General features: G+C 48.0%; 1 protein-coding gene across 4 annotated transcripts in view; it reads right to left on the bottom strand.

The window, feature by feature from the left end:
* Positions 1 to 13,119: 13,119 nt before the first annotated feature.
* Positions 13,120 to 17,306, bottom strand: part of Wdtc1 (WD and tetratricopeptide repeats 1) — a 67,423-nt gene continuing 63,236 nt past the window's right edge. For all 4 annotated transcript variants that reach the window (XM_040756413.1, XM_040756412.1, XM_040756414.1 and 1 more), the window contains exons 15-16: positions 16,229 to 16,421; positions 13,120 to 14,991 (exon numbers count right to left, since the gene is read on the bottom strand). In XM_040756413.1, the coding sequence (XP_040612347.1) occupies positions 14,794 to 14,991; positions 16,229 to 16,421 (391 nt within the window). In that variant the 3' untranslated portion in view covers positions 13,120 to 14,793. The remainder of the gene's footprint in view (positions 14,992 to 16,228; positions 16,422 to 17,306) is intronic.

Genomic DNA, 17,306 nt, shown 5'->3' with positions numbered 1-17,306 from the left:
AGTGAGGTTGGGAGACAAGAAGGGGACCAGGCTACAGGAAGGCATAAGAAAAACGAGGCAGAGAGGCAGACAGATTACCTCAACAAGCTGAGACTGCTTTATCGGAACAGTATGGAAACTACAAAAGCTAGTTCCAGGACAGCCTCCAAAGCACAGAGAAACCCTGTCTTGAGAAACAAAAACAAAAACAAAAACAAAAAAAAAGAAAGAAAGAAAATCCAAATGTCTTTGACTACACTAGCTGGTACAATTCCTACTGCAGAGCAGATGTTCCAAGAACTGTGCACATCCCTATTGAACTTATACTAAATGTTCCTCAATTTAATTGACATTTAAAGATCTTACTGAGCTGGGTGGTTTAATCCTTTAATCCCAGCATTCCAGAAACAGAGGCAGGAGGATCTCTGCTAATTTGAGGCCAGCCTGGTCTACAAAGAAATCCTTTCTCAAAAACAAAACAAAGCAAAACCAACCAGCCAACCCAAAAAACCCTCACTGGTATCTAATTCTAATCTACTCAAAATCCTTTGAGCACACTTGTACACCTTTCATGAATGACCCTGTGCAGTGTGAACCATATGCAGTTGAACCCTGCAGGGAAGCAACCCCTCCAGCACAGTTTAGAATAGATTAAGTGCCCAGGAAATGCTCAGATGAGTTATCACATTAGTTCTTGAGTCAGTCACAGTACTTGTTTAACTTCTGTGTCCCAGGCTGGCAAGGAAAGTGTGTGTCTTTGATATTCCTTTACCAGCATTACTACCTTATATGTCTTTTAACCATTGTTATGTGTATGGATATGAGGAAACAACCAAAGTAAGTCTCGGGGTTCTGCCACAAAGTTGGCAGTACTAACAAAATACCACATTTCACCTGACAAGCTTCGATGACTTCCCATTGTACTTAATATAAGATACACATATCTACCATGGTTTTTTTTTGTTGTTGTTGTTTTGGCTGTTTGTTTGGTTTTTGGTTTTTTGAGACAGGGTTTCTCTGTGTAGCTTTGGAGCCTGTCTGGAAATTCACTCTGCAGACCAGGCTAGCCTCAGAATTCATAGAGATCCACCTGCCTCTTCCCACCCCGCAGAGTGTGGGGAGTAAAGGCATGTGCCCCACCATCCTGCTATGTCTACCATGTTTCAATTTACAGGACACTGTACCTTCCAGATCGTCTTATCTCTTACTTCTTCACTATTGATACCCTAACCTTTGATCACTTCCTGCCATTATCCCTTCATACTGAGGAACATAGCACACCCCCACCCCTGCCTTTTATGTACCCCTCTACCCACTTAAACTAACTTCCATTCATCCTTCCAGACTTAGATGCAATGTCATTTTCTTAGCCAGCCAAGTTTTTGGCTTCCAGTTTGAATTAGTAAGCCCCTGTCACTCTCCTCTGGAACACCCCTTTTCTCCATAGTACATGAATTAGAAAGCCCCTGCCACTCTCCTCTGGAACACCCCTTTCTCCATAGTACATTTATAGCCTCATATTGGTTGCTTCCTCCACTAGGGAGGAGTGGTTGCCTTCCCTTCTGTAAACCCAGTGCCTAGTATAGTGCTTAGTGGTCTTTAACCAATATTCACTAAGCCAGATCTGTGACAAATACTTACAGGCTTGGCATAATATTTTGGTAACAGACTGTCTGAGCACAGGGACCTAGCTTCTCGTCTGCTACTTCCTTGTGCTCTGAGCCCTTTTAAGATGGGTTCCTGGAGGCTGGTGGGCACAGCGCTTTAGTACTGTGTTCTGAGAGAGCCCCAGCTTTCTTCTTCTTCTTCTTCTTTTTTTTTTTTTTTTTTTTTTTTTTGGTTTTCGAGACAGGGTTTCTCTGTATCCTAGCTTTCTTCTTACAGCCTACATTATCCTCCCTTTGCCCTGGGTAGCTACAGAAGTCAGGATGCAAAGGTCATGTGGCTGTATAGCGGAGCCAGCTCAGACTCCTGTGGGGGGTTCTCTCCCGGCTTTGGCTTCCGCTACAAGCTATCACAGGGCCCCTTCTCTCATGCACGCATCATCTTGGTTCTAACCCAGAGCACTCAGCTCCCTGGCCTGTGTCCTTGCCTTCTCTGCCCGCCCCCACACACCCCCCAGCCAGATGGATAATCTCCATCAAAGACTATCGCTGCCTTCCAGGCTCAGAGGATCACAGCAGGGCCTGGAAGAGGCTCCTCTTACACAGAGTTTGTTTGAGGATTGATGGGGTTCAGAACCACCCCTCCCCCAACACATACACTACCCAAAATAGGAATGACCATCTGGATCCATTCATGGGGCTGGCTGGGGGAGGGGAGGATGGCAGAGCGGAACGTCAAGCTGGTAAACCTTTGAGGGTTGGCGGCTGCTCGTTAGAGGAGTGAGTTTAGGGTACTCCTGTTTTGGTGTGAGTCAGGACACCTCCTCAACTGACTCCATGTGGGACTCCCCAGAGCTCGCAAACCTCCTCTCTAGGGCCACCTTACTCATTCTGGCATCTAAGGCTCTCCCTGCGCTGACCCCCAATTTCCTTTCCAGACTCATCTCTGTGTCCTTGCGATTTCGTGCTGCTGGCCTGCCTCCCGTCTTTGCTTACCCTGTTCCTTAATCAGGGATGCCCTTTCCCTCCTCTTCCGCACCACGTTCAAGGTTTCAGACCGATGCTTCTCCTATGCTTCCAGAGCTTGAAGGCTGTTACCACCTATTGAATATTCATGTGCGCTTGCATTAGCATTAGCTGTTTACGTGTCTGTCTCCCCCTGGAGACTGTAAACTCCTTGAGAAAGGGGCTGACTGGATCTAATGGTCCCTGTAGTCAGCGGGGCCGAGAGGGGTTGCACAGGGAGTGCCCCAGGAGCTATTGGTTGACCATATATGGTCCCTTTCTGGGGTAGAAGCCTCTCAGAACCTGCAAAGGTGAAGTAGCACTGAATTGGGGCTTCCTTGGCTGCGCGGCTTCCCGAGGCTGGATGCTGGGTGTGGCACGCCAGGGGGCAGTGTCTTTGATTTTGTGGATTGTGCAGTCTTGTTACTCAGCTCCATCATTATACTCTGCCTACCAGAAACTGGATACATTTCCCTCCCTCTCCCCCTCTCTCCTCCCTCCTTTTTTCATCTTCCCATCCCCATTAGGGCTGTGAAAATTTCCACACCTGAGAGGGGCCTGGAGGGGTCAATCATTTAATGCAAGAAACCACAGACAATTAAGTCTGACTCTTTAAATATCACAGTTCAGCTCCCTTTTATGGGTGAATTTACCCAAGCAAGGTTACAGACTGTACAGCTAGGGTGGAAATCTAAATGACTTTGGGAAAGGCAGTAAAGCATGAGGTAAAACATGTGTCCTTAAGACATGGCTAGCATGTTTAAGATCTGAAGCCTTGCTGCCAGGAGCTGAAACAGCTGGGTATATAGTTCATTTATTATAGTGCTTTCGTAGCATATACAAGGTCATGGGTTCAATCCTTGGCACTCCGTAAAACTGGGCATGGAGCTGGGTGCCGTGGTGCACACCTTTAAATCCCAGTACTCTGGAGGCAGAAACAAGTGGATCTCTGTGGGTTTGAGGCCAGCCTGGTTTACAGAGCAAGTTCCAGATAACTAGGACTACATAGAGCAGTGGTTCTCAACCTGTGACCCTTCAATACAGTTCCTCACATTGTGGTGACCCCCAACCATAAAATTATTTGGTTTCTACTCATAATTGTAATGTTGCTATTGTTATGAATAGTAATGTAAATATCTGATATGCAGGGTATCTGATATGAAACCCCCAAAGGGTTCGAGATCCAAAGGTTGAGAACTGCTGACATAGAGAGAAACCTGTCTCAAAAATAAAACCACAAACAAACAAACAACAAAGAATACTGGGCATAGTGACACAGGACTATAATACAGCTCTTAGAAGAAGACCTTGATTCTACTAAATAAATAAATAAATCTTATTAAAACAACACTTGGTGCCGGGCGTTGGTGGCACACGCCTTTAATCCCAGCACTTGGGAGGCAGAGGCAGGCGGATCTCTGTGAGTTCCAGGCCAGCCTGGTCTACCGAGTGAGTTCCAGGACAGGCTCCAAAACACAATACAGAGAAACCCTGTCTCGAAAAACCAAAAAAAAAAAAAAAAAAAAAAAAAAACACTTGGGCCAAGCAGTGGTAGTGCATGGCTTTAATCCCAGCACTTGAGAGGCAGAGGCAGGCAGATCTATGTGAGTTCGAGATCAGGCTGCTCTACAGAGTGAGTTCCAGGACAACCTCCAAAGCTACACAGAGATACCCTGACTCAACAAACTAAACAAAACAAACAGGCAAACAAACAAAAAACAAAGAAAGAAACCCCAATAGGCTCCAAAGCTATAGAGAAACCCTGTCTCAAAAAACCACAAACAAAACAAAACACTTGAATCTTTTATTTATTTATCTAGGTATTTTCCAGACTATCTGGAACTCACTTTTGTAGACCCCCAGCCATCTTGGGGATGTGATGCCTGGACAAGATAAGGATTCAATGTTAGTATGTAGCAATTAAAATCATACATCACTATTGGAAAACCCATACCCACTTACTCTTACCATCCTTTGGGGCCTCCTTACAACAAAGGAAGATAACCAGAGCAGGTAACAGTATCCATTTGCTGCAAGAATACACCCAGAGAGGTTGTTGGGGTGGGGGAGGGGAGGTGGGGGTGTTCAGGAGGGATGTGTCTGAGGTGTAGGCATATATTAGAATCCAACCCACATGTGCTGTCTCTGCTGGAAAGGGGGAATAAGAATAGGGAGAGTCGCTGGGCGTTGGTGGCGCACACCTTTAATCCCAGCATTTGGGAGGCAGAGGCAGGCGGATCTCTGTGAGTTCGAGGCCAGCCTGGTCTACAGAGCGAGTTCCAGGACAGTCTCCAAAACAATACAGAGAAACCCTGTCTCGAAAAACCAAAAAAAAAAAAAAAAAAAAAAAAAAAAGAATAGGGAGAGTCAATCAAACTATGGCTTATTAGGACCAGAACCTATCTTATTTAAAGAAGTGCAGCAGAGGGTAAAACCATGAGTGGCGCATGCCTGCCAGTGCAGGATGCCTTCCATCCACCTGCCTTCCATGCTGACATTGTGAGGCTGACACCTGGCACAGACGTGGTGGGGCACTCCCTGCTGCACAGTACCGGAGAGGATCCTGCTTCCCATCAAAGGCCAATGTTCAGGGCCACACACAGTCCCCTAGCCTGCTATGCTATAATTTCCAGATAATCTGGAAGCTCTGGGACTGGCAGGAACCAGTCTATTGTGTGCATTCCCATTGAGCCAGTGGCCAGCCCAGTATCAGATACACAGTAAGAAGCTGAAACCTGTATTGGGAATATCAACGTAAGAAAATGTCTGTTGTGTTTTGGTAAAGATAAAAACCAGGACCTTGGGCATGCTAAGAAAATGGCTTAAGATTTGACTTTTTTTTTCCTTTGGTTTTTCGAGACAGGGTTTCTCTGTATTGTTTTGGAGGCTGTCCTGGAACTTGCTCTGTAGACCAGGCTGGCCTCGAACTCACAGAGATCCACCTACCTCTGCCCCCCGAGTGCTGGGAAGATTTGACTTATTTTTAAAGATATATATATATATATATATTTTTTTTTTTTTTTTTGGTTTTTCGAGACAGGGTTTCTCTGTGGCTTAGGAGGCTGTCCTGGAACTAGCTCTTGTAGACCAGGCTGGCCTCGAACTCACAGAGATCCGCCTGCCTCTGCCTCCCAAGTGCTGGCATTAAAGGCGTGCGCCACCAGCGCCCGGCAAAGATATATTTTATTTTTATGAGTGTTTTGCCTATGTGTATCTGGGTACCATGTGCATGCCGTGTTCTTAGAGACCAGAAGAGGGCATCAGATTCCCTGGAACTGGAGTTACAGATGGTTCTGAGCACCATGTGGGTGCTGGGAGTTCCCTACAAGAGCAATTTGCCAACCACTGAGCATCTCTCCAGTCTCAAGGAAATGACTCCAAGAACTGGTCTAGGAACCAGAGATCAGGGTTTAGTCCCAGGATTGCTTCATTCACTGTGGGGCCTAGGCAAGCCATCCTTTCCCTCTTTCTCTTTGGAATTCATTGTCGATGCACATTTAATTTAGACATGGCCAGATTAGTGGTTCTTGCCTCTGGCTTGACTGTAGAATGAGTCTGGAATGTTTCTAAGTAATGCATGGATGCCTGGGCTCTACTTTAGACAACGCAATACAGAAGCTCTGAGTAGGCGACAAGGAAAACAAAAAATCCTAGGTGGCCCCAATTGTGGCCAGACCTGAGATTTACTGAACTAGCCAACTTGTCTCTTAGGTTCTGCAACCACATTTGGGCATGACCTATAAAGAGGGAGACCATTGCAGGTCTCTGGGGCTACACCTGCCCACCATGAACAGACACTTCTATCTGTAATGTCTGCTTTGCTGTGCATTTTTGCCATGCGTGCTTATCTGAACTCCAGGCTCTCCAGTGGCAAGGCCAGTGGGAGCTTTGGATGAGTCACAGGAGCAGAACACTTTAAAAGTGGAACACTGATGATCTTTTTCCTGTCTTTATACTTGTGCCTTTTCCAGAGTCACGTAGCTGGAATCATAATACATTTTGCCTTTACTGATTTTGCTATGCATTTATTCTATGGACATTAATATATTTATATGTGTGGCAGTTTGAATTTAATTGGCCCATAAGCTTATAGGGAGTGACATTATTAGGAGGTATGCCCTTGTTGGAGGAAACGTTGTCACTGTTGGGGAGGGCTTTGAGGTTTCCTATGGTTTTGTTTGTTTGTTTGGTTTTTCGAGACAGGGTTTCTCTGTATTGTTTTGGAGCATGTCTTGGAACTTGATCTGTAGACCAGGCTGGCCTTGAACTCACAGAGATCTTCCTGCCTATTGGCCAAACAGTATTTTATTCATCATCAGTGTGAGAAACATATACAGAAGGATCATCTCCCATCAGTAGCATTCTCGGCTCCAGCACCACAGCTGCCTGCACATTGCCAGGCCCCCCTGCCGTGACAATGGACTGAACCCCTGAAACTGTGAGCTACCCCCTCAGTTAAATGTTTTCTTTGTAAAAGTTGCCATGGTCATGGTGTCTCTTCACAGCAATAAAAAAAGCCTAAGACAATATGTATGGGTGTTTTGTCTGCTTGGGTCTGTGTACCACATATGAGCCTGGAAGCTCCTGAGGCCAGAAGAGAGCATGGAGCATGCCCCCCCCCTGGAGTTACAGACCTTTGTGAGCCACCCTGTAGGTGCTGGGAGTTGAACCTGGCCAGTGCTCTTGAGCAATGAGCCATCTCTTCAACCCAATTTTTTTTTCCTGAGACAAGGTTTCTCTGTAGCTTTGGCAGCTGTCTTAGAACTTGCTCAGGCAGGCCTTCAGCTCAGAGATCCACCTGCCTCTACCTCTAGAGTGCTGGGATTAAAGGTGTGTGCCACCAATGCCCAGCTTGCTTCACATTCTTGTCAGCATTTAGTATTGTCATTTGTTTAAACTATCCTGATAGATATGTAGTTTTCTGTTATTTTGCTATTCTGTAATGACATGTTGTAATGACTTTTTTTTTCCCCTGAGACAGGGTTCCTCTGTGGTTTTTGGACGCTGTCCTGGAACTCACTCTGTAGACCAGGCTGGTCTCAAACTCAGAGATTTACCTGCCTCTGCCTCCCGAGTGCTGGGACTAAAGGCGTGCTCCACCAACGCCTGGCGAATAAGATAGGGTTTCACTATATAGTACTTGCTGGCCTGGAACTCCAGGTTTGATTTTTCATTTTTTTTTCTTAATCCTTTTCTGAGTGTATTATCTTTTCAAGCAAACAGTGTCCTTTACTGGGCCAAAGTTTTTAATTTGGATGAAATCTTATCTACCGATTTTTCCCCATTGATCTTATTTTTAATGTTGTACCTAAAAACTCATTACAAAACTCAAGGTCACATAGATTTTCTTGCTATTTCCTGTAAAGTTTTACTCTATTTTTGACAAGGTCTGGGTAGCTCAGGCAGATCTAAAACTTGAGATCCTTTTGTCTCAACCTCTTGTGTCTGGCATTACAGGCATAAACCACCATACCCAGATTTTATTTTTTTGGTTTCTTTTGAAACACTGTTTCTCTGTGTAACAGCCATGGCTGTCCTGGAACTTGCTTTGTAGAGTAGGCTGGCCTACAACTCACAGAAATCAGTCTTTGCCTCCAGAGTTCTGGGATTAAAGGTGGACTGGAGAGATAGGTCAGAGGTCGAGAGTGCTTACTGCTATTGCAGAGGTCCCAGCACCCACATGGCAATTTACAACTACCATTCACTCCTGTTCCAAGAAATCCAGTGCCCTCTTCTGGCCTCTGGGGTCACCTGCACTATGTGGTACACACAACCATATGCAGGTGTGCATACATACACATAGACAAAACACAATAAACCTTTAGATTGCTTTCATTTTGACACGAGAATGTCCAGTTGTTCTTAAGCAGGTGGACTACAGATTATACTTTCCCCATTGAACCGACTGTTCCTTTACTGAAGACCAGTTGTCTATATTATGTGGGTCTGTTTGGAGGCTATTAATTCCTTTGGTCTATTAACCTTTTCTTGCCAGTACTGTATTGTCTTTATCTCTGTAGTTTTTAGTGCATCTTGAAGTCGGGTAGTGTTGCTCCTTTAACTTGATTTTGCAGTATTGTTTTGGCTATTGCAGATCTTTTACCTCTCCATACAAACCTTGCAAGCATCCTGCTGATATTCATAAAATAACTTGCTGGGACTTTTGGAAATTATTTGAAGTTATAAAGCAAGTCTGAAATAGCTGACACATTAATGTCGAATTTTCCTATCCATAAGCAAGAATTGCCCATTTAATTTCATTTTTCCAATTCTGATTTGTTTTTGTTTTGTTTTTCGAGACAGTGTTTCTTTGTGGCTTTGGAGGCTGTCCTGGAACTAGCTCTTGTAGACCAGGTTAGTCTCAAACTCACAGATATCCACCTGCCTCTGTTTCCTGAGTGCTGGGATTAAACGATTTTGAATTTTTATAATATAGACCTCATACAGTTGGGCATGGTGTCACATGCCTGTAGTCCCAGCCCTTGGGAGTCAGAAGTTGTGGATTATAGTGAGTTCCAGTTCAGCCAAGCCAACATAGTGCGGCCCTGTCTCAAAACACAATAATTTGTTTGCTATGAATGCGTGTAGTTTTACTTTGTACATTTTGCTAGATTTCTAAGAATTTTAATTAATGTGTCTTTGTGTGTGTGTGTACACCACATAAGCAGTTGTCTGTGAAAACCACAAGAGGGCATCAGATTCCCTGGAGCTGGAGTCAGAGAGCTCTTGAGTGGCGCAATGAGGGTGCTGGGAAATGTGTTCTGTTCTTCTAGAAGAGAAGACGTCCTCTTAACTGCCAAGTCACCTCTGCAGCCCCACTCCTAAATTTTTTTGTTTTAAATCTTAGTAGCCAGGTGGTGCTGGCACACACCTTTAATCCCAGCACAGGCAGGTAGAGCTTTCTGAGTTCCAAAGCCAACCTGGTCTACAGAGGGAATTGCAGAACAGCTAGGACTACACAGAGAGACCCTATCTCTATAACAAACACTTTCTGAGGGGTGAAGAGGTGAGCAGTGTACTCTGGGAGTAGTCAAATTACTCTGTATGTCAGTGTGATGGTGTATATCTGAAGTATACTACAGTGCCGTATCAATCAATACTGGTTCATTCATGGTAGTAAATGTACCACAGTGCTATCTGTGGCTTGGATAAGAGATGCCCGGTCAGGCAGCACTACTGATAGGTGACCAGGTCTCTGTGGTGCTAACTTCAATTGTTGATCCATCCACCGTCGGCTAGTAAGAGATGAAGCCTGACTGGAGAAGTCACTGGGTGTTTTCCCTTTTCTCTCTCTGCATCCTGGTTACTATGAGGTGGGCAACTCCCCTTTGCCCCTATCCCACCATGTTTCCTCGTTGCCACAGGCTGAAAGGCAATGGAACCAGCTGTCCATCACCCACAGCCTGTGAAACCATGAACCAAAACAAACTTTTCCTGGTTTAAGTTTGTTTTCTCAGGTATTTTATCACAGCAAGGAAAAAGTGACCAATATATAGACTAGTGCAAGGGTCAATAGTAGGGAACTATCCACGGAGAGATAGGTGGACCTCACTGTATGTGGGAAGGTATTTACCCAGCACAAAGGGCCCCTAGACCCTTTCTGGCCTAAACCGGACTAGACTGGCTATTGGAGCATGCAATAACTTCCCCAAATTGAGCCAGCCTAGGTCTGCTAAGGGAGCTCCCAGCAACAGCTGCTGTGCCATAAGATGAGACGACCTGAACCAGTCTCCAGGCGCCAAGAAAAGACCCTGATGCCAGCGCTGCAACTTTCCCTTCCCCTGGGTGGGGAGGGGTGTTTAAGGCTTTACCCTTCCCAAAATAAACTGAGCTTGCTACAGCCTCCCAGAGTCAGAATCGTTCCCTTCCTCTGAGGGGAAGTTCAGTGGGACAAAATAGCAGATCAAAGCAGCAACTGTGCTGTTTTCTTGTCTGTAGGCAGTACAGACACACATGTGTAGACCAGAGCCTGCTGCTGGCTGTCTTGTCTTCCTCCATTGCTTTTTTTTTTTTTGGTTTTTCGAGACAGGGTTTCTCTGTGGCTTTGGAGGCTGTCCTGGAACTCGCTCTGTAGACCAGGCTGGTCTCGAACTCACAGAGATCCGCCTACCTCTGCCTCCTGAGTGCTGGGATTAAAGGCGTGCGCCACCAACACCCGGCACTTTCCTATTTTTTTGAAACAGAGCCTTTGTATTGAACCGGAAGCTCACTAATTCAACCCAACTATCTAACTGACCAGCAAACTCTGCATCTCCTGTCCTTGCCACCCCAGAACTAGGACTACAGCTGCGTGCCATGTTCGGGTCCCTATGCTTGTATGGCATGGGTTTAACCAATTAAGCCATTCCCTACCCAGCCCCTCAATTTCCTATAAGCCTAGAACTACTCTAGAGGGGGAAAAGAAGCACCGATACCAAATAAAAGGGAAATCCTGGTAAAATTCTTAAGCTTTTTTTTCTCACTGAGCCTTTAATCCAGCACCAGGGAGGTAGAAGCAGGTGGATCTGTGTGTTCGAGGCCAGCCTTGACTATGTTGTGAGTTCCAAGACAGCCAGGGCTACACAGTGTGACCCTGTCTCAAAACAAACCACAAAGCATCTCACTGACTTTTCACTTTTCTGGTTTGTGTGTACAGGTGTTTGCCCGCACATATGTCTGTGCGCCACATGTGTTCAGTGCACAAGAGGCCAGCACTCGGTCCCCGGAACTGGTGCTAAAGGTGGCTGATGTGTGTGCTGGGTGGAGAGCCCAGGCCCTCTGCAGGATCAAGTGCTTAAAACCACTGACCACCTCTTGCAGCCTCTTGGTAAATTCTAATGGCTCCTCCTTGTCTGCAGGACCTGTAATCTCTCACCAAGGACAGGGAGTCCTCCAGTTGGCCCCTCCTGCCCATACAAGCTGGGTCCACAGAGAAACACAACAGTGCATTATTTCCTTACTCTGGGACACTGTACCTCTCTCAAATGGTCTGGAAATATCTTGAGGCTTCTGGAGACTTAATTTGGGAACACAGGGTCTTTGTCTAGTCTGTGTCCTGACTTGATGAGGCCCAGCCAGACCAGTTTGGATCTTCCCGCAGCTACAAAGAGAAGATTCTCAAGTTTCAAGTGGAACTGTCCTCGTGGCACTACAAGCCCCAAAACTCTATCAAGGGGCCTTATGGTGTCCTTGCAGTAAACAGTAAATTTGAGAGCTACCAACATCTACTGGCCACGGAGAAAAACGACCAGCTTGAGCAAGTCTGCAGTTTCATTATCAGACTGCATTGCACTGCTTTTGACTATATTATTTCAAAAAATTGAGTTTTAGAGGGGTATAGTAACACACACCTTTAATATTGGCATGAGGGATGCAGGTGGCTCTGTCTACCAGGCCAGCCAGGGCTACATAATAGAGTGACCCTGTCTCAAACAAAAACACAAAGTTGGGATCTGAGCAGTCACTGTGATACAAACAACCAATCAGTGTGGAATTGGAACTATGAGTGGTGGTATTTGCTTTCCAGAGAAGTTTGTTAAGTCGTGAAGCAATCAAGTACATGGATCTCATCAGTAACCGGCTATTGAAGAAAAAGAGCTACGGGTATAGCTCAGTGGATAGTGCTTGCCCAGCATGCCCGATGCCCTAGGTTCCACTGGTGCAATAAGCTGGGTGTGGCGGTGCCCATCTGTGATCCCAGCACTCAGGGGAGGAGGCACAAGGGTCCTGTTCCAGGTCATAGCTACATAGTGAATGCAAGGCCAGCCTGGGCTAGAGATCTTGTCTCAAAAGTTACTTCTAATTTATGTCTATTTTTTAAAAAAATATAACTAATTTGCTAGGACACAAAAACCCCTAAGTGATCTGACTTACACAATACATTGAACTCAGCCATTCTTTGCTCGGGGCAGGGGCCTCCATGCAATGGTGTGAGCTGAGAAATTCTGGAGTCTTCTAGTTTAGGAAATCACCTGTGGGTTCTGAAATCCATTTAGTAGGCTACAACTAGAATTTTTTTTTCTGCTGTAAAACAGAAAGGGGGGGGGACTGGAGAGATGGCTCAGTGCTTAAGAACACTGAGTGCTCTTCCAAAGGACCCGGGTTCAATTCCCAGTACCCATATGGCAGCTCACAACTGTCTGCAACTCCAAAATCCAACCTTACACAGGCAAAATCTCAAATAAAATAAAAAAATAGTAACAAAAAAAACAAAACAGAAAGGGACACAGAACACACGGCACTGTGTAAAGATGCACTCCTTGTAGTACGTATACGAGAAACATCCCAGGGTGGAATGTGTATTTCTGATTTCAGTTAAAGAATCTGAAAAAACGACTAGAATTTGAAATCCCTCATTTCACAGGGAGAAAGCCAGAGAGGAAAAGCTGATTACTGGGCTTTGTGCTTGGCCTGCTGGGCTGAGTGGCCGCTGTTGATGACCCTCCCGAGGCAGGTCTCATCCTGTAGAGGTGCAGCTGCTCCAGGTCAGACAGCAACAGAGGGGAGGGACTCAAGACCCATTTGTAGCCCAACAAATGCCACCAGTCACAACTAGAACAAAATGGTTTTAATCAATTGCGTCACCCTCACTCTCCTGGGAGCAGAGCAACAAAAAGGCTCGGCTCCTGCCCCCAGAGGACAGTAAGGCTTATGTGTCTCTCCACACTGCAGGGCCCAGGCTAGGCAGGTGGGTGGGAGACAGGAGGCATGGAAGAAGGAAATGGCAGGTGGCTTAAACATAGAAAAGCAAAGGGACCCTGGCCAGTTCTTGTGCCCCAAGGCCTAGCCCAACACTCCCTCCCTGGCTTGAGAAAGGTCATGAGGAAGAGACAGGGGAGCAAGTCCCAGCAGCAGCAGCAGCAGCTGTTTCCTTCACCAATAAATACACTTCATTACCAAGCTACGAGAGAGGGGTGGAAGAGGGCCTGGGGTGGGCAGGAAGGGGGAGAAGCTGCCACCTGTGTCGCTGAGATTAAAGCAATGAGATGGTGCCAGGCCCCCCACCACTAGCCTCACCCCCCCAGTCTTCTTAAAACTGTGAAAAAGCTTTTAACATGGCCCTCCTGTCTCCAGGGCTGCTCAGAAGCTTGACTGAGAGGAGGCACCTGGCAGAGACAGGGGTGAGGGAGGGAGGGAGAAGGGAGGGAGGAGGGAGAGAAGGAAGGCCGCTTCTCCCCGGAGGCTGCAGCTGGAGGGCTGCAGCCCAGAAGCAGCACACAGGGCTGGGGGAGGCTGGGTTGAGCCAACTCCCACCTCTAGAGCAGGAGCGGAGGGGGCAGGGGGAGAGGCGAGGGTGGGGGTGGGGGAGGGCTTGGTGGGGGAGTGGCCGCTGTGTCCAGTGTAAAGCTTGGGGGGCTGTCGAGGAGGGATGGCTGAGCTAGGGACTTTCCCACCCCTCCCCCCCAGAGCAGCAGGGGACAGAGAAAAGCCATCACTTCTTTGGTCTTTGTGGCGGCTCAGCACATGGGTGGGAAGGAGGGCAGAGAGGGCCAGAAGGGGCCTTAGGGAGCGCCACCTCACAGAGTAGGCCTGGCTGGGAGCTCTGGCAGAAAGGTCACAGTGAGGCCGAGGAGCACCCCAGGAGAGTGGCCATGGCGCAGTACTTGATGTGCCCCACCCCTGCCAATCACAGGAAAGGCAGAGCCCCCAGAGACAGCCTAGGAAATCAGGTCCAGGAGGGGACGAGGAAGTTCCGCTGCCACCAGGGCAGGCAGCCTGACCTTGCCACTCCAGGGCTCCCGTCTTTCCTGTGCTTCCACCCTAACACTGGTGGCTGTGAAGGGACCGTCCAGAAGACCACAGGGGAGCTAGCCCTGTAGGCAGGAGGAGAGTGGACAGGCCAAGGCAAGGCGTTGCCAGGGGGGAGCTCCACTCCCTCTCTGCTGCCAACTCAAGGGCGGGGCAGTCCTTGAAGACAACTTGGGCTCTTGCCTCTCCGCTGGAGGCAGAAGGGGTTTTGAGCAGGGCCAGAGCCTTCCAGAGACACAGAAGCAGGAGGTGAGGGCAGACGGAGGGGCGTCCCCTCCTGCTTTTCTGCTCAGGGCTGGGGACAGTCAAGGGACAATTAGCCCAAGAGTCTGAGAGCCAGCAAGTTGCAGCAATCCCCACCCACAATGCCAAACTAACAAACAAAACAGAAAATTAAAAATTGGGGGTGGGAAGACAAACCAAAACAGAAGCCAGCCCTCTGATCTCCTGCAGAGGGCTGGGGATGGGCTAGGAGAGTCTAGCTGGGCCGGCACTGCACCTGGCCCTCTGAGCTGTCCTCATCATCAGAGGCCCCGGTGCCCCCGCTGCTCAGGCCTGTAATTCGGTAGCCCATGTCCAGCAGCATCGCCTCCAAGGGATTGGCATTCATGCGCCGCTGGTTGGCCTGAGAGACACCCTCCATATCCTCCACAACTCGGCCTGTGAGATCTTCACTCTGTCAAGAAAAGGCCGTTCCAGTGAGCTCAGGAAGGAGGTGACAGCAGGATAGGAGGGGCACATGTGCGGTGGCTTAAGCACAGGGGCTGGGGAAGTAACCACACATGCTGGCATACATAAGGGGATACCCAGTCCAGAATATGTGAGAGATCACACTAGTGTAAGCCTATGGGGCACGCAAAGCAAAACACATTGAGAGGGGATGTACACAGGCAGGAACACATGTGGGGGAGCATGGGGAGAGCGCATGTCAGGCTGGGGGCCGGAGACGGGCCCCCACCTCTGCCCCCCCACAACAGTCCTTCCTTTATCCTCTCCCCCTCTCCATGTTTCTCTCCCCCTCTCCATCTCTCTCCTCTCCCTCTCTCCATTTCTCTCTCTCTCTTCTCTCTCTCTCTCTTCTCTCTCTCCATCTCTTTCTCTCTCGCTTTTTGAGGCAGGGTTTCTCTGTGTAGCTTTGGAGCCTGTCCTGGCACTCACTCTGTAGACCTGCCTCTGCCTCCTGAGTCCTGGGACTAAAGGCGTGTATCACCACCACCTGGCCTGTCTTTCTCCTCTCAATGAAGGCTCCTATGGGGTCCCTTCTGTAAAAGCAAGTCAGTTCTGGATTCAGATCTCCCATGTGAACTTCAGCCTGCCAGCTGCCTCTGGAATGCTCCCCTGCCCATTGGCACTGAGAGCAGAGGAGGCCACACTGGCCTAAGAGTTCTGTGGACAAGACTGCACAGGAGTCACTTCTTAGACCTCACAGAATCCTTTGGAGTTGTGTCACCCCCCATGGTTAAGTTTCACAGGCAGTGAGCTAAAGGAGTAGACCTCAAACTTAAGGTTTTCAGACCCAAAGTCTGTGGACCTCGCTGGGACTTGAGTCAGACCTTAGTACAGTTTCTGGGCAGACATCCCAGGAGCATAGGAAGGGAAAGTCTCTGGGGAGCCTCAGGCCTTCCCGTGAGAGGCTGATGCAGTTATGTCTTCCCTCTTGCACACCTGCTCTTGGTGGATGGGCATTTCACGTCACAGCTAGCTCACGGATGTGCTCCAAGAATGCAAAAGCCCATCTCACCCCAGAAATGCCCACTGCAGCTAGGGTTTCCTGGGCCCGGGGCTCCCACCTCCCAGCAGCTTCTAGGCTCTATGGCTCATTCCCTTCTCCGGCACTGAAGCGCAGCCTGAGGCTCTAAACAGCCTCTGCACTCCTTGTTGTCTGGCTTTGGCCACCTTGCCTGTGTCCTCACCTCTGGCCGTGGGTTCCACAGTCGCACAACAGGGTCAATGCCACTGGTGGCCAGGAAGCAGTAGCTGGGATGCGGCTGCAAGCAGTTGACAATGGACTCATCCCCCTGGAGCACTCGAACTAGGTTGGTGGTTTCCTTTTCCCAGACGAAGAAGGAGCCATCATCAGAACCACTGACGATGTATTGAGCATTGCTGGCAGAGGACAAATGGCAGGAAGGTCAGGTGGGAGACTGCCCTAAAGCCTTAAGTAAAGGCTTGAGGGAAAGAGCAAAGCCTGGGAATACTCAGTTCCCCACACCCAAGGAGCTACCCTTGACTCAGAGCTCTCCTCCTTCCACACTGCAGGCACTAGTCATCACTGTATTAAAATTCAACATCAGCCGGGGGGTGGGGGGGGTGGGGAGGTGGGGGGGGACACACCTTTGATCCCAACACTCGGAAGGCAGAGACCAGAGGATCTCTGAGTTCTAGGCCAGCCAGGTCTATAAAGAGTTCCAGGACAGCCTCCAAAGCCACAGAGAAACCCTGTCTCGAAAAACCAAAAAAGAAAAAAAGAAAAAAAGAAAAAAGAGTTCCAGGGGGACTGGAGAGATGGCTCAGAGGTTAAGAGCACTGACTACTCTTCCAGAGGCCCTGAGTTCAATTCCCAGCAACCACATGATGGCTCACAACCATCTATGAGACCTGGCGCCCTCTTCTGACATGCAGGCAGAACATTGTGTATATAATAAATAAATCTTTAAAAAAAAAAGTTCCAGGACAGACAGGGCTACACAGAGAAACCCTGTGCAGAAAAACAAAACAAAACAACAACAAAAACCCCCCAACAAAACACCCAACATCAGTCAGTGACTCTCTGGGTCTCTCCAAGATGGTACTGCAGTATCCCCAAGGTACATTATTATCTCCTTGATGTTGGACCAACTCTTGTATCCATTTCTTAGGTCTCTAAGAACACCCTCATCTAGTTAAGGCTTCCCTCAGCAATCCAACACTTTCTGGGTCCAGCTATCAAATCCTACAGTCCATCCACAACACAGGTCTAACACACTGTAAGCCCTCATACGCCGTGGCATT

Source organism: Mesocricetus auratus, unplaced genomic scaffold, assembly GCF_017639785.1.
Source record: "Mesocricetus auratus isolate SY011 unplaced genomic scaffold, BCM_Maur_2.0 Super-Scaffold_100014, whole genome shotgun sequence".
NCBI lineage: Eukaryota > Metazoa > Chordata > Mammalia > Rodentia > Cricetidae > Mesocricetus > Mesocricetus auratus.
Note: the sequence above shows the minus strand (reverse complement) of the source record. Positions and strands in the feature narration are given on the sequence as shown.